The sequence below is a fragment of the Mustela nigripes genome, chromosome 4 (assembly GCF_022355385.1).
Source record: "Mustela nigripes isolate SB6536 chromosome 4, MUSNIG.SB6536, whole genome shotgun sequence".
Taxonomy (NCBI): Eukaryota; Metazoa; Chordata; class Mammalia; order Carnivora; family Mustelidae; genus Mustela; species Mustela nigripes.
This window is the reverse complement of record NC_081560.1, coordinates 72,758,035-72,784,576: the sequence shown is the minus strand read 5'-3', so window position 1 is coordinate 72,784,576 and position 26,542 is coordinate 72,758,035. Positions and strand designations below refer to the sequence as shown.

At 39.8% G+C, this 26,542-nt stretch overlaps 1 protein-coding gene across 2 annotated transcripts in view; it reads left to right on the top strand.

Moving 5' to 3' along the window:
• Window positions 1-359: 359 nt before the first annotated feature.
• CDK14 (cyclin dependent kinase 14) overlaps window positions 360-26,542 on the top strand; it is a 575,395-nt gene continuing 549,212 nt past the window's right edge. The window contains exons 1-2 of one of the 2 annotated variants that reach the window (XM_059396884.1): window positions 360-729; window positions 7,315-7,346. In XM_059396884.1, coding sequence (XP_059252867.1) covers window positions 639-729; window positions 7,315-7,346 — 123 coding nt within the window. In that variant the 5' untranslated portion in view covers window positions 360-638. The remainder of the gene's footprint in view (window positions 730-7,314; window positions 7,347-26,542) is intronic. The other variant, XM_059396885.1, reaches the window with a different exon arrangement.

Here is a 26,542-nt window from a genome sequence, read left to right as displayed (position 1 = left end):
CCGGGCTGAGAGGCCCGAAGAGGACGCGGACTCCGAGCCCCGGAGCCGAGGTCCCGCGGGGGTTCCGCGCCCGGGGTCCTTTGCCCAGGGAAGGCGGGGCAGAGGCGGCGGGAGGGGCGGTGAGGGCGGGGTTGGGTGGCGGTTCCGCGCCGCGGCTCTTTTCTCTCGAATCCCCGAAACTCGGGGCTCAGAACTTCTCCCCGCCCGTGCCCCGCGCACCCTGCGACCCCCGGCTCCCGCACCTTGTGCTCAGCCCGCCCCCGCCCCGCCTCCGGCCGCACCGCCCCCACGGTCGGCCGCCCGCCGTGCTGCTCTCGGTTACAAAGGAGGGAAAATGAACCGGGCGGCGGCGGCGCGGCGCGGGGCCACGGCGGCGGCGGCTGCGATGGCGGCCGCCCCCGGCACCACGTAGAACGCCCCCGCCCGCCCAGCAGCGGCCCAGGCCCGAGAGGAGCCTGCAGCTCGCCACTCGCCTCCCGAGCCCAGTGCGTCGCCTCCTGGCCGGAGGAGGAGGTAGTGAAGGAGGAGGAGGAGGAGGAGGAGGAGGCGCCGCCTTCTCCTTGCCGCGCGCCCTCGCCGTTGTCTGCGCTTCGCTCTGGACCAGTTTGGGGAAGTTGCCGGAGCCCAGTGTCGCCCAGATGTGCGACCTCATTGAGCCGCAGCCCGCGGAGAAGATCGGCAAGATGAAGAAGTTGCGGAGAACTTTGTCGGAGAGTTTCAGCCGCATTGGTGAGTGGCGCGCTGCCCCGGGCACCCAGCCCGTCGCCCCCGGCGCCGGTGCCTCCTCCCCGCGCTTCTGGTACCACCAGTGCAGCGGCCACCCGGGCCGGCGTGGGGTGCGCTGCGAGCGGTCGGTGGAGGGAGCAGTGCCCGGACCTGGGGGGAGGGCGACAGTGGAAAGGAGAGACACCCCTCTCCTTTAGGATCTCGGGGTTCGTTTGTGGATGATCTTAGCCTACAATTTGGGTTCCGTCTCTCGCCACTGGCGCTCGGGCTGTCGCGCCTGCGGTGGACAGGCGATGGGACTCCCCGGGCCCCGCTGCGCACCCGGCTGCGCGGTCGCCTGGGTTACTTGCTATTTTTTTTGCGCGCAGGCTCTGCCCTGGGGTGTTTAGTCAATAATTTAGCTTTGAAAATTGGCGAGACGCTGAGCTGTGCCCTGTTATTGTTTAACACATCCAACCTAAAAGGAAGTGGGGCAGATACCTTGGGACCTTTTGTTCGGTACTTCTGGTCCTCGAAAGCGAGATGTGTCTGTTCCGTCCCAAGCTCTCTGAATCTTTCCATTGCAGCAAATAAATGCGCGCTGTGAACTTCTCTGAACATTTAGGAATAAGTGTCCCGAACTTCTTACATATACCAGTGCCAAAGCTCCAGAGCTATTGTCTTTAAACCAGTCAGCCAACCAACCAACTGATCTACAAATAAAAAACGACCGAGAAATGTTTAGGACAGTTAAGAATAAATCCATGTCACAAACTGTAACAGGGTGACAACCTTATTATGTGGAATGGTTTTCTTAGCTTTTTTGGATTGGCCATAGAAAACCCCCTTTAAGACGGTGGTTGCTTCCTCTAACATTATAACTTTTATTTATATAGGTAACTGTTTGCAGCAAGAGAATCATACAAGCACTAAAAATAACCCCTCAGACTCCCCAAGAAGCCTTCTAGCCTTTGTTTCACTTATTTAACATGTCATCCATGTTAATGAACGTGTTAATGGAAATTAAGCATAAGGTACTTAAATTCCTTAAAATAAACTCCTGGGGTGCATTTGAGTATTGTAGTCATCCTTCTATCCCTTCCTTTAAAAATCATTCTATAAGTGCACTCTAAAATATGCAAACTTTGTTCAAGTAAGAGAAAATAATGGATCAAAATTTAGCCAGTTTCCTTTAACTTAAAATTTCCTGTTGGTATACGAAGTCTCTCCCAAAATGAGTGTAAAGTTATGGTGTGAAAGCAATATTTAATCCTGGTTTTACTTATTACATGTATTGGGTATTTGCAGTTTCACTTTTACTTAGGGATGCATATGAAGAGTTTCTACATGCAAATGAAGTTTGAAGCCAGGAGGAATGTGAGAGAGCAAGGTGTTGAGTTGGTGTGCATTTTTGAGGAGGATGTTCAGCTCAGGACCCAAACCATTACAAAGGCAGGTTCTGGAGTCCATTAAGCCCTGTTCTAAAACACATTAACTGTATATTTACTAATGCTAATGACTCTCTTGGAGCCCTTCCAGTTTGTGTTAAATAATTCATTGCAGTTGAATCTCAGTAAAAAACCAAGGACATTAATACAAAAATTCTTTATGTTTAAGCGATTTCAAGATTTTGATAGACAATCAGTAAAATTTGGATTAACTACAATGCTGGCAAATGGGGGTATTGCAGTTAATTGGATTTTCTAGCTTACTGAGATTTAGTGATGTGAAACTCCTTTTGATTCCAGCACTTGTTAAAATATCTTCTAAGATCTGGTAGATTTTACTTCCTCGCTCTCAGAAACAATACAGTGCAGTGAACATAACTGATTGTTTCTTGTATTGATGGAAGGTCATGATTCTGCATAGTAGCTCTCATTCTGGAGAACTGTAAAAGGAGATAAAGAGGTCTTATGTGGTTATGCTTGTATAGCAAACCCAAGACATGCATTGGAAATGGGGTTACAGAAAAATTAATCTATTATCTATGTATTTTCTTTATATTTTATTTGCAGAGTTACAAAACAATAAAATCAGTTTGATTATGTAAAGATTTTAAGGTGCTTGAGGCTATTGAATGGAATTTTTACTCTGGAATTATGTACTGCATAGATTAAGTGTGTGGGCTGTGTGTGTCAGACCATTGGGGATTTGCCATCTTGCCACTTGTAGCTATGTGACCTTGGACAGGTCCCTCAACTTCTGAGCTTCAGTTTTTCCATATACAACTCAGTTTTATTACTGGCACTTAGCGAAATAATGCATATGATGTCCTGCGTGGTATGTAGTGCAGACTCAATAAGTGTAATGTTATTACTGGTGATTATATCATATTGACGTAATTGATCTTCTAGGTTGGAAGCAAGAGAAATGAGGGGAAGAAGTGGCTACTGACTTCATAGTCTAAAAACAGGATGGGTTTTGGAGTTAGTCTGGTTTGGGTTTGAACCCTGTTTTCCCAGCTTGCTGTGTGTGTGCCTTGGGCAATTAGCAGAATATCCCGAAACCCCAGAGTCCACATGTATGAATTTTCTCAAGGTTGTTGTGAAGAATAAATCAGGACACATAAAATATCTAGTGCATGTGAAGAACAGTACTGGGGGCTGATATTCTTCCTTCCCATTTCTGTTTATTCCCCCTTTTCCTCTTGTCTTCATTGGTACTTCATGAGTACCAATGGTACTCCATTCACCAAAGAGTGAATGGCTTATTCTTGTTGAATAATCTGACATTTCAATATATTCATTCCTTTTAACCAATCTGTGATGGCTTTTGAAATAAACATACTGACTTAATTTTGCTTTTTTAGTATGATTCAAAAGTACAGCTTGTTATATGGCAAAATATACAGTATTGTTTAGCCATGAGAAATTAGTCATCTATAGAAAATGAGGATAATTTTGGAAAGTATGTGATATTCAATGCTTATTATTAACAATTTTGACTATATAAGAGTGGTAATACTAATGTTTAATTTTTTCACACATGAATGATCATGTCAACTTTGTCACTACCCATCCCAAATACAGCTGATCTGAGATTACTATATAATATAAGGTCTAATAAAACACATTTGCTTTCAAGCCATAGCACTCTAATTTATGACATCTGCCAGAGAGTGACTTTAACACAGTTACAGTTCTTTAAAAGATGGGTGTAATTGAATTTCAAAGTCATCCTCTGATTTCAGTGGTGAGTGTTTACCATTTTCTGTTAAATAGTGTCAGTGTGTTCACTTATTTAGGAACTCCTGCAGTTGTCTCATGTTTTTCTTTCTTTCTTTCTTTTTTAAAATTTTGGTTAGCATAAAAAATGACAAATGGGAACTTAGTTGTTAAAAAGTTTATATTAAAATCCTTTTCCTCTTTTCCTTTCTTCTTTCTTTTAATTTCTTAATGATAGCCTAGGAGGAGGAAGGGTTTCTGTAATACCTGGTGTAAGATTAAGGTCAAACTGGCATTTCTTCATATTCATTTGAATGCATTTCTTCATACTTGGATTAATTTGTCGAGAAAGGAAGTTTATACTCTGTGATACTAGAGATGAACCCTGTCTATACCATTTCTCTAAAAAGTGTAGTTTGTGAGAAAGCTGAATGAAATGAAGAGGCTATGGATACACTGAGTTTCGGGGTTTGTTACCTTATGCTGTAAGTGTGTAATGTGGGGTTCAGCTGTCATTTGCTAAGTCCATTCTTAATGGTAAAGGTTCAGGTACAGAATTAAAATATAGTACCATATTCTCTCCCAAAGTAGTGTCAGAAGATTTTAATGAAATGGAATTTTTATCTATGATCTTTTCATAACAGAAAAGTGTATGTTGTTTTCATATGCCAAAACTTTAGCATTTGTGTCTCAAATTGTAAGAGGCTATGATTTTGCCATTGAGGTAGAACTCATTAATTTAACAAATAATTATTGAGTAGCTCATATGTGCCAGATAGTGTGCTGACATTCAGACTGAGTGGCCACTGTTACAGTTCTTGAGGACTTTAAGAGAATGCACACCAATGAATGGGCATTGGTAATATAGAGTGACAGATTTTACCAGGAAGATTAGCAGGATTTGCTGTTGGAGAATATAGGAAGGATACCACTTTAGTCTTGGTGAGATCATGGAAAGCTGTCTAGAGGAAGCAATGTCTGAGCAGAGGACTACATAGGATACCTGGTTATCTTAAATGATTTAATATATACCCCTTTGTTAACCTATAAAAATGTGATATGCCTGCTGTTTCAAGTCATCGTCAAAGATAGTTGTGAGTTTACATTTACATGAATGATTAATGACAATCAGGGAATATAATCAATAATGAGATGTTTTGTGCTTGTTTAGGTCAGAGTTTATTCATCAATGACCTGATAAATATTTGGCAGAGACATCTTTAATTGGCCTTTGTTGTTACTGTTAACTGCTGTTCAGGCCAAGGATTCAATATTTATAAGAAACTGAATAAGGTGTCGATCTACTTATAAAGGGTTTCAACGAAGCTGTAGATTTTTTGGTCTTAAAATATTCTTCCCTATGGTATCTTGGGTTTGAGAATAGAGTGCCAGGGAGAGAATCTAGTTTCCTGCTCCTTATATTTTAGAAAATACACCTGCAATTCCTCTTCTGTTTCTTCCTTCTCTTTTTGCCCTCAGACCCCACCTCTTTATCCAGTATGGTGAAGGACTTAGGCCAGCAAGAAATAGTCCTGTCCAGATGTCGAAGACATTTTAGGTTTTTGCTTTCTCTCAGCTTGAGGATCTTCATTCTGTTTGCAGAATCCTTCCTCGAAGGATTGTATCGACTAGTAGTGGATAGTAGTTCCAATTGGATGCTTTGCATAAGAAAACCCGTGGTTAAATTTGGGAACTTTTATCATGTCCCAAGTAAATAAAGTATAGAAAGTTTGTGCTGTGAATTATAAGACTGGTGCTTTAGCTTTGCATCTTGCATGACAGCCACATATTTTTTCATTAATCTTTGTTAAATGAGCTGGGTATGAGGCTGTACGGTGATTGACTTTGTATTTGAAATCAATGAGGTAATCAGTTCTTATCCCCCCCTCTTTTTTTTAAAATGGAACAACTTGCCTATATTTCTGTAGGTCACTAATATGTTATCTAGGAATCCCCACTCAAGTATGTTGATTAGAGGACATGCCTTAGGTTTGAGGGAAGTGAGGGTTGTAGTTTAGTAACATGGTTGGCTGATATTTAAAGAAAGCCTTCTAGATTAGAAGTTTTACATTCTGACTTAAAATATAGCCATTAAGAATCATCTAGGCTCTTACAACTTTCCATCAAAATAGCTTATTTTAGATTTAATGTAAGTTAAAGCAAATACATAATAAAATGTGTGTAAGTAATTGAATGCAAGATAAGCCATTTGAAACTAGGAGAAAGGACTGTCTTTTAATTTTTCATTCAGAAGAAGTTGTCCTCCAATAAAGCAAGTAGAGAAATTTATTAGAGATCAGTTTCTTAGGCAAAAAAGAGAAAAACTAAGCATTAAACTTTCAGTAACATTTTATCTCCCTCAGTCTACCCTCATCCACCTTAACTCTCTACAACCACATCTCTATAGTAGGAAACAAAATATCCTATTCAAGATTGCTCGGCTATATAGTATAAGCTCTGAAATGATGGCTTCAGTTTAAGCACATGACTTCTCTCAGAGCTTAATTGCTAACATGATTTGCTTCCATTGCTTTTGTTAGAACGTAGCTTTCCAAGTAAGAGCTACACAAGTGCTTCTATCCTGACTAGAACACTCTACTATAGACCAGTAAACACCTATGCACAATTCTATAAATTGGAAACATTTCTCCAACAAGTGGTTTCAGCTAAATTAGCTCCTTTGTGCATTCTCCTTAATATGAAACATTCCAAGTAATTGTAGGATTTAAGGAACTAGGGTGTTTGCCAACAATGCATGAAATACTTCTCTTTCTCTTTAGAGTAATAAAATTCCAGTTCTGAAGCCATGCATATTTAAATAAATTTTAAGTATTTGTTAACTCATAAAATATTCTGAATGTATTGTTCCCTTTGGTGATACTTTGTTGTAAAATAGATCATGCTGAAATGCTTGAATTATGTCTCTGCAGTGCTTATTTTACATGCTTAGTCTTTACTCACTGTACTTAAACTTCTCACGGCATGAAAATCTCATTCAGGGCACTCTGCAGAGCGGGTGTCATCCTGACAATGGGTTTGGGAGGACCACACACCGTGCCTGATGAGATATGCTCAAAACCCAGAAGTTGAAGGGGAAATTCCTTTACAATTACTTTTTGATGCTTTCCTACTTTTCATTAAAACATTTTCCTACTGAAGAAGAGCTAGGGGAAAGATACACATACTTCTTTTCCATACTTAGGAGGATCATCCATTTACATATTTATGAAAGTGTTTCACAAAGATGCGTGCTGTGCCATTCTCTGTCTCATTTGCAGCTTTCCTATTTGTATGATAACATTGTTATTCAGGTTGGGGTACAGTTTTACTTTCTGAAATGAAAACACCATACTGCTTTGTTTTCTTTCTGTTTTCTAGGGCTTAGATGCTTAGTCTCTTTGAGATGTTTCACAATAACTGTTTCCTTTCCCTTTTTATTTTATAGCTTTGAAGAAAGACGACACCACCTTTGATGAGGTAGGTTAAATTTCTTTATCTAATGTTAGATGTATTTAATTACTGCCAGGTACAGTTAATAGGTGCCAACTTCGCACTTAGGAAAAAAAAAATGCCTTGAAAAAAAAAAAGATGACATCTCTCTAGTTACATTATATTATTTTCAGTTTTATGTAATCATTCCAGTGAGTTTTGGTAGGAGTCAACAGAAATATGTCTTTTTAAATGAATAAAAGATACCCGCCAGCCTTTGTACTGCTGCCTTGATGGTGGTGGAGCTGGCAAAGCCCAGATGTGGGTGCTTAGGGCAAGTCCGGAGTTGTTGGCGAGATGGGCACCACGGCTCCCTGTAGCCCTCCCTTGAATCAGGGTGTGATGTGATGCTGACGCCACATATTGTGTGTCAGACTCCCAGAGGAGAAGCTGACTTTTCCTGTTCTAGTTTTTCTAGTCTTTGTATATCAGATCTGTCTTTATCTTCTTGCTACGAAGTAGCAAAAAAAGTCTGTTCCAATAAGACTGAGGGTTCCTATGTAATTAATAGCATGTTGAATGTGATTTTTAAATTGTATTCTTTCCTGAGTTGCGTGTAGTATCAGTGGGAATCACCAGAGACACAGTGTGTTTACAAAATATTCTCATGAGTGCTATAGAGTGAAGTGTTTCATTGTCACCATCCAAAGCCACAGTTATTGATCTGTGTTGTAACCTGGGCCATGTGTGCATGCATATTGGGAGTTTATTGTGAACACAGTGGTATGTGTACACCCAACGTGCTTATCCTGCAGCCTAATGGAGCCTAGAGTAGTTTGGCTCTGGTTGTTTGATTTAACATTTGCTGGTTCCATGAAATATGCTTCCTGTGCTCCCTCTGCTATTGTGCTTCAGAGAAGAGAGGGCATTTGTGCTCATGAAAGTCTCCTTGACCTTGTGGTTGGCGGTGGTAGGGCGGCACCACTCAGAGAGAACCTGCTCCAGATTGGGATTTCTGGATGGGGCCGGTGACCTTTGGCTCTCATGGTTGGCTGCTTTGTCTGATGCACCTGATCTTTTCTTCCTGGTGCCCAGCTCTGTGGAGCTTCAGGTCCCTGGACTCCAGAGCAACTTTCCCTACCAGGAGTCCTTAAACATCCTGTAAAACTTAGTTATTCTAGATCTGAAGCAATAGAGGACTATTTTCCTCCCTATCTGTAGTGGGTAATAATGATGTTCTCCTCTAAACCTGTATTTCTGGAATTTCTGCAGTGTTACTGAGATGTTTTTAGGAGAATTTTTTCTTCTCAGAGAAATCAGTGTGAGAATGTTGGACACCTTTTCTCTCTTTTTAAAAGAAAAGTCTCCCCTCTAATTATAGAGGTAATTTAACCTTACATAAGGAAGAAAAATAAGGAAGAGGAGAAAGAAAAATCTCCCAATCCTATTACCTAGCTACAGCCACTGTTGAATGTTCTTCATGCTTCTTTCTCCTTGTTCAGAAACAAAAAAACACAAGCCATATATTACATCCTGCTTTTTTTCTTGTAAGCAATAACATGGTATTTTCCCATGTTTTCACAGAGGACTTCTAATCATTATTAGGGTTTTGAAAAACCTCCTGTTTAGTTTAAAAGCCATTGTTAATGCCTGCATGTCATTTTGTCATGTGGCTGTGCGATTAGCTTTCAAAAAACTCTGAGGCTGGAACCCAGGTGAAAGTTATGGATATATCAATCCCGTAACAAGCTAACCTCCTTTCCCCGGACACCTCTGCACAAAGGTCTGGATTTTGTAATTTGGGGCAAAATTATTCTTAGCTTTTACAAAGTATTTCCTTTCTCTGCATCACAAGAGATTGGTTAAAAACCTCAAATTAGTGAATTATAGAATGGTATACCTGGAAGAGATGTTGGAAATCACATGGTCAACTTCCTCATTTCACTGATGAAGAAACTGAGGTCCACAGGGGCCAGAGAATTTCCAGTTAATTTATGGTAAGGGCCAGGGGTCAGACATCTAGGACGGTAGTAGTAAAGGCATGCCTGGGTGTAAACTGGAACTCCGGAAGGCAACTACCCTCTCAGGGGCAATTGACTGACTTTTTCCAAACCTTTTATCCAGTAGAGATATTTATCTCCCTTCTAAGATTGTGTGAAGATTAAATAAGCTAAGTATGTAGAGGTTACAGTCAGTGATGGACACATCATGTCTCATAGTTGGTGTTGTCATGTCCTTATGTTCCTCCTTGCCGGTCGCCGCCATCATCATCATCATCATCATCATCTCCTTACCGTTGTTCTCACCATAACATCACCTGTACTTGGAAGGGCTATAAGGAGGAAGGAAAGATTTAGTTCAAAACTAATTAGAGCTATAAGGAGAGTTACTTTCCGATACTCCTTTGAAATTCTGTATGAGGCTTCATATGATGATTTACATATTAAAACTGTGAAAATATCTGAAACCCATCACTTTTTAGACTCTTCGAGAGGATGCCTACTGTTCAGCTTTGTAACCTTCAGGTGTCTTGCACGTTTAACATTCAATAAATATCTGTTGAATGTGAGTAAATATCTGTTGCTAATAAGGAGAGTGTTGAACCGAATGTTAGACCAGGTGGATTCTCCTTTGCCAGTTTCTAGCCATTCAGTTTTCTCATTTGTAAAACCAGTCAGTAGATGATCATCTTGAATTTTCTTCCTGAATCTTTAGATGTAGGCAAAAATCCTTCATAGCCATCAACACGAACTTACAGTTTTACTAAGATCAGAAAAGAGCACCAGGTCTTTGATGAAGTAAACAGAAGGTCACCAAGTTGTTCTATGACTGTCTTCAGACTACACTGTTAGACATTTTCTTGAACCCATGTCTTGGTCTTCTTTTCCTCTTGTAGCCTGTTGGAATTCAGGAAAGACTTGACTCTTGAACCGTGGGGGCTGGGTCAGCTTCTTAGATAGGCATCAAGGTGTGGCAACTCTTCTTACTCAGGATTTATGAGACAGAGGGCTCCTTTCCTCAAGGCTAGAGTTTAGTTGCTGCTTCCTGATTGCTACAGAGGTTTTTTCTAGGGTATGTGTAAATGTTTGACCTTGAAGAGGGGAGAAAAAGAGATGTATATCTATTTGAAATACTTACTCATTTATTCTTAAATAGGCTGAAATACCATGATTGCAAATTTTTATAAGCAGCCTAGAATTAATTATATTCAGAAATAGTATTCTAATGGCTATTGTAGAGAGAGATGAGGTACTTTGGAAGTTAAGTATGAAGGCATGTTTACAATAGGCATTTTTGTTGGAGTAGGAACTTTTGTTGAAGCCCATCATATTTTGGGAGAGGACAGTCATTTTGCCCTTCATTCATTATATATCCGGGCCCTGATTAAAATAGGAAGCATTTTATGTTCTGTAGGCTTTATATATTTGATGGATAGACTAACCATTTATAAGGATATCCTTATATCTTTCTATAAAGTTGCAGAACTTTCTGAATTTTCCTCACTTTTTTGTCCCTAATAGATGTCCTGGGCCATGTCCCCTGAGTGGTCCTATTTTCCCTGTGCCAGTGAACAGTACTGTACTATGACTTGAAGGAAGGTTTTGAATCTTATTTTTTTATTTAGTGATTTGTTTTAAAATGAGACCTAAAATATAAAAGGTAAGAAAACACAGTTAATCTCTTCCAGCATAAAAGGACTCTGCATAAAACTTTTCGGACTTTGGAAGTAAAAAATTCGGAGTAAGTATAAATATATGTGTATAGAAAGAGTTAGAAATGTCTAAAGCCACAACAGTTTATGAATTGTTCTTGTGTAAATTAAAAAGGTTAAGTTGTGTAGTTTTTGTTCTGCTTCATGCCTTTGTTATTTTAGCTTCAGTGAATTGCCAGAACAAAGTGTTGACTCTGCTTGGTGATTGAATGAGACACACAAAAATTCTAGTGACTGAAATAAACCTTTGAAATGCAAAGAGTTTTGTTTGTTTGTCATGGATAATCCAGATAATTAAGCACTTACTTGTTTGGAAAAAAATGAACGGTCATTTACAAGTTTTCTAATTCTTCTGTGCCCTGGTCTTTTGTTCCCTGTTTGCAAAGTAGAAGGGGCTGCTAACACAGGTTTTGGCATCTTCCAGCTGTTTTATTTTTTGTATCCTAAGGGAATGTGTAGAGAGCATCTGAATTGTCTTAACATTTTTACATCTGATCTGTAACTTCCTCAAGTACATTTTTACAGTTAACTTGCTTCCTCTCTGCTTAATACAGTAATTTTGTGTGATAGATGGGGGTAGTATGCATTGATCTCTGCTTCTAGTCCAAGTCCCTCTTTGTAATTTTGTTTAAAGATATGCTTGTAATACCAGAGATGATATAAATACAGCAGTGATTTTGCTGAGAACAGATTCTAGGAATTAGGTACAAATATGATTTGGGGATACCCCTGGGCATTATTTTCCATGCACTGCGGTTGGTGGGAGCTCTTGCAGGTTTTCACCACCAAACTACTGTTATCACCTCAGGTTTCAGAGTCTGTGAATAACGTATTACATTGTATACAGCTGTCTAGCTTCGGACTTCTCTGACTTCCTCATTGAAAATATTAAATCCCAGTAACAGTCTTTCCCCGTTAGCTTCCTCACTCCCTTTATCTCTTCTTTGCTGGCTCCCTGTTTCCAGATGACCCCTTCCTTCTCCACCTTCCTATCCCGTTCTTCATCCCACATCCCCCTCCTGTTTCCTTCTCTGTTCGCACATGGTACATCACTCCCTTCCCAGTAGCCTCAGTGGCCGTATCGCTTTGTACTTTGCTGGTAATCTACCCTGCCAGCCCTCGATTTTGACCTGGCATCTTTTCCTTTCTTACCCAGTGGCTGCCAAGAGCTGCTTGAGGAAATCACTCCGTAAATAAATTTATTGTCTCCGGCCTTAGCTGGAACCCAAGGCAACTGTGCACAGTCTTGCACTGTGTGGCTGGCTTGTTTTCCAGCTGAAACCTTTCCACTTCCCTCAAACCTTCTAGCTACCCTTCTCCACCCCTCCTTGCTTTAGGAGATGACTTTCTGTATTAGTTTGCTAGACTTGCCTTAGAAAAATACCACAAACTGAGTGGCTTGAACAGCAGAAGTGAATTGTCTCATAGTTCTGAAGACCAGAAGTCTGAAATCAAAGCATGGGCTGGGTTGGTTACTTCCGAAGGCTGTGAAAAAAGGATACATCCCAGGCCTCTTTTCTTCATTTGTAGATGGCCGCCTCCTCCCTGTGTGTCTTCACATCACCTTCCCTTAATGAGTTTCTGTGGATCCAACTTTCCCTCTCATAAAGACTCCAGTTCATTAAGGAGGGCACGTGATGTAATGAGCACTGAGTATTATTGTAAGACTGATGAATTGCTGACCACTATCTCCGAAACCAATAATACATTATATGTTCATTAATTGAATTTAAGTACAAAAAAAAAAAAAAAAGAAAATGACACCAGTCATATTGAATTAGAGGTCCACCCACCTCCAGCATGACCTCGTCTTAATTTAACTAATGACATCTGCATGGACCCTATTTCCAAAGAAGATCACATTTGGAAGTATGGGGTGGCAGGTAAAGACCTCAACATTAGAATTGCTGGTGGGCATAGTCCAACCCGTGACCCCCTCCAACTCCTTTGAATACTTAGTACTATTAGATGTCAGTGCCTTGCCTGCACAGATACCTTGATTGGCTTCAGTTTTACTTCCCTTTTTCTAGTGTCAGGGGAGGAGGTGTCTTTTCTCCTGTCTTAGGCTAGTTCCTCCTATTTCCCCCTTCATTCCTGTCGAAGCTTTCACTCCAGAAGCTTGTGTGATCGATTCTTTCTTTCCTTATCTGTTTATCTTTTCTTAGTCTGTCTTCCTCTGTGCAGCATTTCAGCAGAGGCACTGAGCAAGGGCAAGTCTTCACCATCTCTTCAGTGGCGGGGGAAGCCCTCCATCCACCACGATCATTTTTTCACTCTCTCCCTGTGGAGTCCCTCCATTCCTTGCTTTTGGCTACTCCCTTATTATACTCACAGGCATGTGGCTGACCTTGCTTTCTGCTCTAACTCCACACCCATATGTTAGATGTTTCTCCCTCTCTGTCACCTTGTCACCTCAGTCTCAGCACGTACAAAATATTCCTAAACCTGTGCCTTTTCTCTCACCCATATCAGCGATTTTCCAAGGCAGAAGCAGCCTGACTCCGTCCTGAGCTTCCCTCCAGGCCCCACATCCTGACACTGACTTGGTCCTTGTTGCCTCCTGCCACCTCCCTTATCCCTCCTGAGCCTCTCTTGCCTGGGCTTGTGGTCATCTCCTCACTGGTTTCCCTGTCTACAGCTTGCTTCCTGTTCCAACACTGTAACAGATCTGAAATGCCAGGCGTGCTTTTCTCTTGCTTAATACTTTAAAAGCTCTCTCTGCTGCAGGTTCAAGTCCAGACTCTTAACTTGGCATTCAAGATCTTAGACAATAGAGCTCTGGCTACCTTTCCACCCTCATCAGTCATCTCTTATTTTAATGCCTTCATTATCATTGCCACTGCCACCACTTTAGTTCAGGACTTTATCACTTTTACCTTTTTTTTTTTTTTTTTTAAATCCCAGTAACCTCTGAATTGGTCTCACTGTTCCATCTTCTCAATCCTCTACGCCACCCTTCCCCAAATATCCTTCTTGTCATGATACTTCCTGATTCAAAGATTTGTACGGCAAATGTTTATTGATGTCTGTTTTATGTCAGCCTCTGGATCTGCTCTGAACCTGACTCTCAGTCTAGTAAGTTTCACAGAATTTAATCCCCCTGGCATGTACCTGTTGGCCGGCTCCTATCATTCTTGGAATGTTGGGCCTGGCACAGAGTCAATGTCACTCTCAATAGTGAGATTTTATATGACTTTATATCCACTTTTTAAAAAAATTTTTTTTTAAGATTTTTATTTATTTATTTGACAGACAGAGATCACAGGTAGGCAGAGAGGCAGGCAGAGAGAGAGGAAAGCAGGCTCCCCGCTGAGCAGAGAGCCCGATATGGGGCTTGATCCCAGGACCTTAGGATCATGACCTGAGCCGAAGGCAGAGACTTTAACCCACTGAGCCACCCAGACGCCCCTATATCCACTTTTATTTTCACCATGGTCACGTCTGACGTCTCTGGAACTGGCCCCACACAAGAAGTGTAGACTACAGACTATTCTCTGATTGGGCCAGTAACCTGGTACGTAGTAATTTTTCAAATACAACGTTTTGGGCTGCTGACAAAGAACCTCACTTCCTCCTTCATTCTTTCATTGAAACTTAGTTGAAATTTTTGGATTCTTGAAACTTTGTGCTTTAGTTTTTCCTTTCTATAAGTATTTGATCACATTTACCGCCTCCCTAATTATGGTAGACATGATTACAATAATTATGTCTAGTCCCAGACAGTGGCTAGAATGTCTGGGTAGTGCTGTAAAAATTCAGAGAGGAAGTACATGTCACAATATGTAAAATCTATGACATTTGAGAGAATTAGTCACTTCCATATTCTTAACTCCCAAGAGGTAGAATGTTCCAGAGGTTGAAAGCATGAGTAGGGTCCTGTTTCTTTTTGTGAGCTCTATGCCTTCTGATGGCAGGCCCGTTAACAGAACCAATGTGAAGTCTCTCCTGTAAGGTACTTGGGGTTCCCTCACTGGGTGTGCTTTGATTTGCACGTTTGGATTCTTTGTAGAGAGCTGACCTTTGGTGTAGGGAGGATTTTTTTTTTTTTTCAAATTTTTGAAAAGCTTTATTTTCAAAAACAATTTTTGAAGAGAGTTACTTATAAGACCATCAATGTAATAAAAACAATTTGTCATTCAGTAAATATAAAAACAAATATTAAATATCACATGATTTTACTTATCTCAGTATACTGTTTTATTCTAAAAATCTCACAGTTTGGCAGTATATTTTTATAGTCACCCTAGTTTCACTGGACATCACTAAATTACTCCATGGATTGATGCAACAAATTTATTCCTTATTATCAATTGGTATTGTTCTAAACGTTGCCATAATGATGGCAACTTTCCTTCAATAATGAAGGAAAGGTGGAACTTAGTGTGGTTTTGAGTTGTATCTTCCTAATTCTTTTATTGTTTTTAATTTATTTTTATTTTTTATAAACATGTAATGTATTTTTATCCCCAGGGGTACAGGTCTGTGAATTGCCAGGTTTACACACTTCACAGCACTCACCATAGCACATACCTTCCCCAATGTCCATAACCCCACCACCCTCTCCCAACCCCCCTACCCCCAGCAACCCTCAGTTTGTTTTGTGAGATTAAGAGTTACTTATGGTTTGTCTAGGGAGGATTTTTAATACAACTTATGTACTTACGATGTTCTTCAACAAGAACAAAATGGGCCCAGCCACAGGGAATATGTTATACCCATTTTCTTTCTCACTGAAATTAGAGCCAGTGATTTATAATCTACAAATCCTTAAATTGCTTGGTTGCATTTGAGATGGCCTCTTACTCTAGGCACTATAATGATAATTGAAATCAGCTAGGCTGGGGGTGAAGGTTTTCAGAGGACTGGAATCATGCTCTGTACTTGATCTGGAGTGTGATGCCCTTCAGGTCAGTGTGACAGACATACCTTTCTAAGTGGCCCTTATCTGACAGATACTTATTAAAATTTTTTGTAGTCTAAAACACACCTAACTCTTTTTATTCTCCTTGTCATATAAATGTACAAAAGGCACAATTACAAAAAATTGGAACCAGAAAATTGGTCTCCATTTTGCAAGCTTGATTCCTCCAGGATGCCTCGATGTGAGTTTTTTTTTTTTTTTTTAAGATTTTATTTATTTATTTGACACAGAGAGAGAGATCATAAGTAGAGAGGCAGGCAGAGGGGGAGGGAGAAGCAGTCTCTCTGCTGAGAAGAGAGCCTGCGGGGCTTGATCCCAGGACACTGAGATCATGAACTGAGCCAGGACAAAGGCAGAGGCTTAACCCACTGAGCCACCCAGGTGCCCCCCTCAGTTTGTTTTGTGAGATTAAGAGTCTCTTATGATTTGTCTCCCTCCCCATCCCATCTTGTTTAATTTATTATTTTCCTACCCCCCAAACCCCCCAGGTTGCCTCTCAACTTCCTTATATCAGGGAGATCATACGATAATTGTCTTTCTCTGATTGACCTATTTCGCTCAGCAAATACCCTCTAGTTCCTTCCACGTCATTGCAAATGGCAAGAGTTCATTTCTTTTGATGGCTGCATAGTATTCCATCGTGTGTGTGTGTGTGTGTGTGTGTATACACCACAAATTCTTTATTGATTCATCTGTTGATGGATATCTAGATTCTTTCTGTAGTTCGGCTGTTGTGGACATTGCTGCTATAAACATTCAGGTGCATGTACCCCTTTGGATCACTACATTTGTATCTTTAGGGTAAATACCCAGTAGTGCAGTTGCTGGGTTATAGGGTAGCTCTATTTTGAGCTTTTTGAGGGACTTCCATGCTATTTTCCAGAGTGGTTGCACCAGCTTGCATTCCCACCAGCAGTGTAGGAGGGTTCCCCTTTCTCCTATCTACCAAGACAAATGTCATAGCCAATACTTCTACTTGGCACATTTCCCATGGGCAAACTCTGGGATATACCAAATGCCTGGTACTCTAACTGCAACTCAGCTCCTTTCTTTCCCACTCAAGAAAATACTCGCCAGCATCCTTGCCAGCATCTGTCATTTCCTGACTTGTTAATTTTTCTGCTTAATTTTTAAATGATGTGTGATAAGTAGTTTTTTTTTTTTTGTACGTGTAAGTCTTTCTAAATAGCGACTTTAAATTCTAAATTTCATGGTATTATATGCAAGCATAAGGAATATGTGGACTAGAAATTTTTTTAAGGCTTTTACGACTAAAGTAGAAAAAAATTGTTTTAACACGTAATTTTCTTTTTTAAGTATTTTATTTATTTGTCAGAGAGAGAGAGAGAGAGAGAGACTGAACAAGCAGGGGGAGTGGCAGGGAGAGGGAGAAGCAGGCTCCCCGCTGAGCGAGGACCCTGATGCGGTCCTTTCCAAGGACCCCAGGATCATGACCTGAGCTGAAGGTAGATGCTTAACTGACTGAGCCACCCAGGCGCCCCTTAACATGTAATTGTATATTCAGCTTAAATCTTGTCAGATAGAGTACTTAGTTGACTTTTCACTCTTAACACATTTTTCTAACCTGGCAGATCAGACTTCTACGTATTGAAAGAGACTTGGAATTGAACAGTCTTGGAGACTTGGAGTCACCAGTCCTTGTGCTTATTTGTGTTTTCTCAATCTGTGTATACTCTCATGTGAGATGTCTGTAAAGTGTGATGTCTAGTAGGTATCTTCATATCCATTATATGGGAATTAGCTTTCTAGTCTACACAACCTCAAACATGTTGATACAACTCTGTGTTCTTATCAGCTGAAGTACTAAAGTGTACAAATAATTTCCTTAAAAAAAAATGTAGAGCAGATTGATGTCAATCGCTTAATTGTTTTTTGGTGTATTTTCTTGAGTGGGAGAGAAAGGGGCTGAGTTGCAGTTAGAGTACCAGGCATTTGGCATATTCCAGAGTTTGCCCATGGGAAATGAGCCAAATATAAGTATTGCCTATGACATTTGTCTTGGTAGATACAGATTAGTCTGTTCCTCTGCTCTGTTCCTTGCCTTAAAGCTAGGCTTATGACTTTAACTTAGTTACTTCAGAACATTATTTGTTCTATTTTAAAGGATTTTGGAAAAAGATTGTACCAGCTCTATAAGACACTGATGAGTGTGGAGGGTGAGTTTCTAAATGCCTCCTAAAGTTTTCAGTGCACTTCCCCCACTAAAATCACACACTTTGAGAATACTGCTGTAGCACTTAGCCAGGCTTCTTTTTCGGGAGTATGTCATATCCCACAGGTATGTTCAGATGATGGAAATGACTGAGAGCTGCCTTTCTGTATATCTGTTATTGAACTATTAGAAAGGAATTGAAGATGGGCATTCATATAGTCACATGTGGTCTGAATTTTTTTGAAGAGCTCTTAATTTCAGATTATGCATCCTGATTTTTGGCTCAGAAAATACAGTCCTAGTTCTAAAATTGTGTGTTTCTTCATATCTCAGTTTTCTAGATATTTTAGCAAAAAAAACCCCTAAGACAGTGATGAAGAATTTTTTTAACAAAGAAGGGACTAAATAGACATTATTCTTCAACAGCAAAAAATGAGTAAGAATAACAGTTATTATTTTAATGAAAATTTCATTGATTAAAAAGTTAGAGAAGAGATAAGATTGATGAGATAAAATTGTGTTAGTAATCATCATTCAAAGCATGAATTGCAAATTGTTTTGTGTTTATTTAAATCTTTAGTTGTATAGTTCTTTTTATATCATCTTCAAGTGAAATGATGGGGAACATTCTGCAGTGCTTGACTCTCTTCTCTTAAAGAACAGACTACTTAATTTTATAAATAAGCATCCTTGAGTCATTAGATATTGGGGTTCAGGTGTGCAAAAGGCCTGGTAACATATGGCCTGTCCCCAAATGCCCTAATTGAGCTGAGAACTTTCCCCAAGAGGTTTGGATTACTTTATCTAAATGATTTGTTGTATGTGTCACAAAAAGGTGCTTTGGTCATAAAAGGAAGAAATAAATAATTACATACTTTCAAGATACATTGGTTTGCCTTTATATTAATTCCTGTACAGTTATTAGAAGATAAAAATCTTAAAGTCCATATTAATGACATTAATTGGATGACCACAGTTTTGGATGATTCACTTTTAGTATCTGTATAACATTTCCTTTATTTTCCTTATAGTATTTTTTAATATATACATTTATATACATACGTTTCTCTCCATTTGAATACATTTATATGTATATATAATATGTATTTTTATATATTCAAATATATTTCTATATTTTATATATTTTGAACTCACCCTGGACTTTTTTTTCAGGTTCAGAATTTTTCCTTATCACAGTTGCATATTTTTCACTGAATAATTTTAATACCTGCTATTAAGAAAGTAATCATGCTCATTGCAGACAGTTTCTTAAATATTTAAAAGCATAAAATAAAACTTATAATGTTGAGTGAAAACAACCATTACTTGTAGAGTAGGATCTCAGCTTTGTAAAACATGTGTATGGGGAAAACATCTGCAAAAAGGAAGTAAAACAGAAGGGTAATATGGAAATTGAGGCTCATTGAAGTTGTGACTTGCACAGAGCCTCTCACAGCAAGACAGTGATCTGATCGATGATTGCAACCCAGTCTGTCTGACTCCAGTGTGTGCTTAGGATTTTACTGGGCTGCTTCCCAGGAGAAGAGAGAAGAACAGCACACAGACCCTATGGGTGTGTATAGATGGAGGGGAACTAAAGTTCTTACAAGGATGCACTGATTTTCCTAATAAGGATAAGAGCAAGTAAACTTAAAGGATTCTTGCAGTAGATCTGTGTCATTTTTGAGTTGACTTACACTCATTTTATGGAGAGGAAACAGGTCCAGGAAGATTAAATACATTGCCGAAGAGAAACATAGTTAGTGTGAGAACAAGGAGGTCTCTTGTTTGAATTATTCTTTGCATTTTAGGTTTCAGTTTCAAGGTTATATTAAAACTGTGCTTGTATTTCCATTTTTGTCTGGATTTGGGTGATGATTGGATGGAATTATTTGAGATATAAGCTGGCTTCTTCTGGTAATAGGAGTTGAATACAGATTTCCAGCTAGACATTAGGGCTCTGTAGACAATGAAGACTATGGAAGGGTGATGTTTGGACCAGGGACCACAGATCACCAGCCTGCCTACAGATTGTTTCCAGCTGGGAGACATTATGAACTTGATGCTGGCATGTGTTTTAACTGGCATGGTCAAAAAAAGTGTCAGAAGATCTTCCAGTGGGTGTAAAATTGCCTCCTAGAACAAGGCAGGTAGTTAACATTAAGCAGAAAATGTCAGATAATAAACTCAATTCTTTTCTTTAAATCCTGACCCCACATACACACACACACCACGGGCATGTGAAGTGACTACTCTAGCTTTATTTTTATTTCGTATTGTGACAACCAAAATCTTTATGCATGTTAAAAACAAGCAGAAAAAAACAACTATTTTTAATATTTACACCTAAGCCAGAAAAAAAGATTTTAGGTGGGCATGGGGAGAGACGTTGGCTGCTTTGTATTCCTTTTCAGTTGGCAACCTGGGAGCTGCTAAGAGAAACAGCAAGTTTTTTCTCTCTTTCTCTTCTTCTTCTTCTCCATTACTGGGGTTTCTTCTTTCCTTTTTTCCTAAAACTGCTTGGTCTTGGTGGGGACCATGAGCTCTGTCTTGTCTGAAGCAGATGGTTCAGCTGACCCCCAGCGCAATGCTTCTCTTGCCCTGAGCCGCTTCACAGCCCAGGCAGTGGGTCCCGGCTGCTGACGACCTTCAGGCTGCCTGTGCCTTCCTTCCCCTGTGACCGACGTAATTCTGTTCTGGTTCATGACTGGGCAAGGGAAGAACAAGAACATAGCAGTAGGCAGGAGATGTTCATGTTTTATAGTAATTGGCCCCTGTTCTACAGTGACCAGAATGATGACCCCTAAAAAAAAGACTTGAACTTCCTTATTCTCTGCACTGCATTTCATGGACTGGTTCTGGCCCATACATTGTTTGATTTGTCTTCTTTGTTTACCAGCAGTTGAGTGGGGAAGATCTGAGGGCACATACATAAAGAGTGATACTAGAGTCTCTTCTCTGATACAATTTGGGCTCAGAAGCAGGAGAATTTGTGCCTTCTTAGTGTTTGTTAATTTTGTCATTTATTTATTTATTTATTTATTTTTGATGAGAAGGATCAGAGAAGTGAAAATATCAAAAGAGCAGAATCAGTTTTCCGGTCACCAAGCTCATTAAAGTTAATATTTACTTTAAAAATGAATGTATTTTCCAAGCCTTCCTGCTGTTTGTTTGGGGAGCATTTAACTTACATGGGAGAGCCTCTAACTAGTTTCCACTTCCATTTGGGCATTTTTCCTCCAAGGCCAGTGGTGTGTGTGATGTGCTGCTGAGCTCGGTTGTAACACCTATTTTTTATTTTTTGTTTTTTTTTAACTTCAGGTTGCATTTATCTTGAGGGTAAAGGAAGGGAAAGAAATGAAGCTATTAGATTTTTCCTGTTTGTGTTTACTGCTCAGTCTTGTTTTCAGTATCTCAGTTGACACATTCAGGGGTTTATGAAAACTGGAAATTTGATTAAATACAGCCTTGAAACTCAAAGATTACATTTGAAAACTTAGGATATTTTTCTTGTTAATTATAATACTGTTATATTTTGATACATAAAATGACACCTAGCCACTCATGAGAAGATAAAAAATACAGATGATAAAAAAAACTGAGATTGTAGAAAAGTGAAATTTCATATTTAGTAAAAAATTACCTTGCAATACTTTTTAAAAATTAAAAAAAAATTTATTAACATATAATGTATTATTAGCTCCAGGGGTACAGGTCTGTGAATCATCAGGCTTACACGTGTCACAGCACTCACCATAGTGCATACCCTCTCCAGTGTCCATAACTTACCTTGCAATACTTTAAAAAGAATATCCTTTTCACTTTACAATTTGTGCTTTTTTTTTTCTGTGTAGGAACATGGTATAGGCCAGTACTGTTCATGTTTTATTTTTTTTAAATAAAAATCTCTTCATAAAGTACATTATTGTGGTTTTCTTAATTTTGGGGGTTGCTTTTTTTATTTGTCATTAATGTTATTTTAAGATCTCTCTTTTTTTTTTTTTTTAAAGATCTTATTTATTTATTTGACAGACAGAGATCACAAGTAGGCAGAGAGGCAGGCAGAGAGAAGAGAGAGAGAGAGGGAAGCAGGCTTCCTGCGGAGCAGGGAGCCCGATGCGGGGCTCCATCCCAGGACCCTGAGATCATGACCCGAGCCGAAGGCAGCAGCCCAAACCACTGAGCCACCCAGGCGCCCCTTTAAGACATCTCTTAAAAAGTAATTGCTAATTAAGGATGAGAATCAATTTTTATAGTTCTTGTTTCTGTACGATTTTATGTATTTATTTTCTGTTTTGCTGTTTTACTGAACTCTGTGGGTTCCAGTATTTTGCAGGGTCTTCCTTTGGGTTTTCTAGGTATATAAACATATCATCTACAAATGATTTTTTAATCTCTTTCTTTCTTGTATTTATCAGTTTTTTCCTCTTGATGCTTGTAACTTTCTAAATGAAAGCTGTTCTTTTTCTTTAGGTCTCAGATGAATATTTTTCAACATAAAATTTTTTTAATGAATGTTAAATATTGATTATTTCAACTTCTCTAGACATTTAATAACTAAAGGATAGAGTAAGTTTGGTTGCTGAGGTTTTAAAGCATTCTGTGTTGGAGAAATGATGATTAGGTTTAAGTATTTGAAGGTTGTTTTGAGTAATGTTTAAATTTATATGTTTAAGAAAGAGAGATACTATATGTCTCTTTAGTACCTTCAGTTTGACATTCCTTTGCTATTTATTTATTTATTTGTTTGTTTGTTTGACAGAGAGAAAGAGAGAGAGAGAAAGATCACAAGTAGGCAGAGTAGCAGGCGGAGAGAGAGGGAAAGAGGGCTCCCCAGTGAGCTGAGAGTCTGATGTGGGACTCAATCAGGACCTGAGCTGAAGGCAGAGGCTTAACTCACTGAGCCAGGCAGGTGCCCCAACATTCCTTTGCTCTCAAAAGTCAACAGTTAAGTTTTATTTTTGTAGTGAAAGCCACAAGTGTGTCCTGCAAGGTGGTACAGTTGGTGCATAGTATTTTTGTCCAGTTAGAAATCTGAAAAATGTGTATGAACTTTTAGTGGGACATCTACCACCATTTAGCGGGACATGTACCAACATTTTGACCCCCATTTGGGGGTCAGCAAGGATCACCAGTTTTGGGATGAGAAACAGGATTGATTCGATGTTTGAAGGGCTAGGTATTTATCTTTGAGAGTTGATTTATTTTTGAATGATTAACCGGTAGGTACTGGCTATCTTTGCTTGTGACTGTCTGTGTTCTCATGGGCTGTGAGCCCACACCTCTCCACTCCGAGCCCCCTCTAATGCAAGGTGATGAGTAAAATCACAGGAGGAGGATCTGTGGGATCCTGCTGCTCCATCTCCCAGCTGGGTTACTTTCCCCCCACATTCAATCTGTGTGCACCTCCTTTTCTTTAACTGTACAACAAGGATGTAATCTCTACCTGGCAGAGTTATTGTGATGATCACTCAGATAATGCTTGCACATTCTTTCATAGATCTTGGCACGTAGCAGGACCCTTCTTCGTAGAACTCGATTGTGCCACTCACAGCACCCATCACACTCAGTGATGTTTATGTCATCCTTCTTCTCATACAAGCTGAGGGTCACATGGTGTCTGCCCAGCTTTATCGTGGGACACCAGTGATCTAATGTTAGGAACCTCCTCCTTTTAAAGATGGGGAAATTGAGGCTGGGAAGTCCAAACGTAGACTCCTTTCTGCCACTGTTCCCCTCCTCCTCTATCACAGTGGCCTTTCCGTGACCACGTGCTGACTGGATCTGTAGAAAGCAACGTCCACTGGTGGGTTTATCAGCTCATGGGCTTTGGAGGATGGGATTTTATATCCCAGAAGATATTCAGGAGCTCTGCAGTGGAACACTTTTGGATTGGTGCCTGTCTTTCCCCTCTGATGTTGTCGATGTGATTCTCTTTCTTGGTCACCAACCTTTTCACGGGAACCTATGCATTGCCTTGGCAAGGGTAGCCCTTTTGGCCCTATTCTGTACTCTGTGTCCGTGAGTTGATGAATTGGGAAATTTTCTCAGTCAGGATTTTCTCCGTCAGAATTTTCTCCTCTCGTAGGCACTTATTATCATGATCTTGGGACCTCTTGTTTGAGCAGATATTTGCATCCTTAGGATCTCCTCTTATTTCTCCCCCATGGGAACATGTGGTTCTTGGGGGCATAGGTGCATTTCTACCTCCTTCTGCATCTCATTTGCTCAGCATAGTGTTTTGTACCTGGTATGTGCTAAATGTTACTTGAAAGTATAAATGGACACTAGTATTGGGGTCTTGTGGTGAGCTTATTTCTATGATTCAGATATGAGTTCTTTTTTCCTTATTTTTCAGACGGCCATAGAAGTTCACCAATCATTTATTGATGGTGACACTTAAAAAAAACCCTTAAATATAAATAAAATAAAATGAAAAAAGTACATTATTTAATCTTCTCAATAACATTGACATTATTATTTCTAGCTTTACAGATGGGGAAACTGAAATTTAGAGAAGTTAAGCAACTGACAACAGGGTCGCAGGACTAGTGAGGTGTTGGAACTGGAGGTGACCTGGACAGTTCTGTGGGCCACAGCTGAAGCAGGAGAGGGAGCTGGATGCTTCCTGGACTGTGGCCTTTTTAAAGGAGCCTGGAAATTTCCTTGCATTTAAATGATGGGTGAATTACATTTACTATTGAACTGTGTGTGTGACTTTTAAGTTGCAAATGAATGCTAAGAGTGTGTTAGGGTAGCCGTTGGCTGTGGGACTAATTGAGAAACAAAATGCAAGTGCTGCAAATAAATTGATTTTCCTACTTAGAGTAGGTGCTCACTCCATTTCTACCAGTCCTGTGGCATTTGCCTTCAGGAGTATTTCTTGTCTAATTAAAAACTACAGGCCAGATGTTGTGCGATGTCAATAATTTAGTACCCATGACCGCCCCCCCCCCCCCAGTTGTTTGTTTGGAAATAGTTTAGAATACTCGGCATGTTTAAAAAAAACGTAAAGTGACTCTCCGTTTGTGTGGCAGTGTTTTTACTCACTTAGAACATAAGGATTTTCTGGGCTTCTCTTGAAACTGTCCTCTAGAAAGACTGTGGTGAACTTTTCAAGAAGCTTGGGAGGGGGGCACCTGGGTGGCTCAGTGGGTTAAGCCGCTGCCTTCGGCTCAGGTCATGATCTCAGGGTCCTGGGATCGAGTCCCACATCAGGCTCTCTGCTCAGCAGGAAGCCTGCTTCCTCCTCTCTCTCTCTCTCTGCCTGCCTCTCTGCCTACTTGTGATCTCTGTCTGTCAAATAAATAAAATCTTTAAAAAAAAAAAAAAAAAAGAAGCTTGGGAGGGAGAATCAAGCTGTGATCCAAGAACACATGTGTTGGGGTTAATTGTCTTTGTATCTTTGGTTTTTCCTCCTCATTCCCGAGATCTATGAAGATCAGGCATTTGAGATCCCAACTAGTGCGTTGGGTTTTCAGTTGGGGACTGTCCCTTCCCTAAGTGGGGAGGGAAGGTATTGGGAGGATGCTGCAGTTTCATTAACCTTATCTGTGGTTCTCGGGAGATGTATTATTCTAATCCTTAACGTCCTAAGCAAAGACTATCCTGACTGTTTTTACTGAAACCACTTCCTGTCATTCTGGGTAGTTTATACTGTTTATTTATTTACCTTTGTGTAAGGAAATTCCTTCTCTACTGTCCTATCTTATCTTCGATCAAAGTTTCCACCCAGAGACCCTTACTGAAATAGTACTGTTCAAGGCTTGTGTGTGTTTTCTTTCCTTCTTTCATTCCTTCTTTTCTTCTCTTTGAAAAGCTTGTGGAGTTTTTGCCCCATCTGCACTCTGGTTTTCCTTCATTCTATTTATGACTATTGTGTCATGAATATTCATAGTTGCCACTATTAATGTAGTAGCACACCATTTGTCAGCCAGCTCACTGGCTCCTTTCTACTATAATTTTTAAAAAAATTGTTTGTTTTATTTATTTTTTAATTTTGTCGTCTTTCTTTGTCTTCTTTAAATTTTTTTTTTCCGAATTTGTACTCATATCAGTCCCTGGCACCTAGCTGAGACATATGTGCAGGTCTAAAACTGCACAGGACAGGAAGGATGTCGAATGGCTTAAAAGGATTTCTGTTGTGGACTGAAAGAGTGGATCTGTACCTTCTGAGGGTATAGTCTGACCGCATGAATACTACTAATTAGGCATCTTTTATTTTAAGAGAGGGGCAGCTGTTACTGTAGTTGAATTTGAAGATCTTTAGTTATTTTGCTCCTTTCTTGAAAGGGCTCTTCTCCATATATGCTTCTCCTTGGCAGACCCAGTTACTGGCATGTTGATAGTGTGAAAAAAAGGAGGAAAAAGAATTTGATAAGGAAAATCTGAAATGTTCTGGACATTAGATTTTAAGGTGTTAGGTTTGTTTTCTTAAG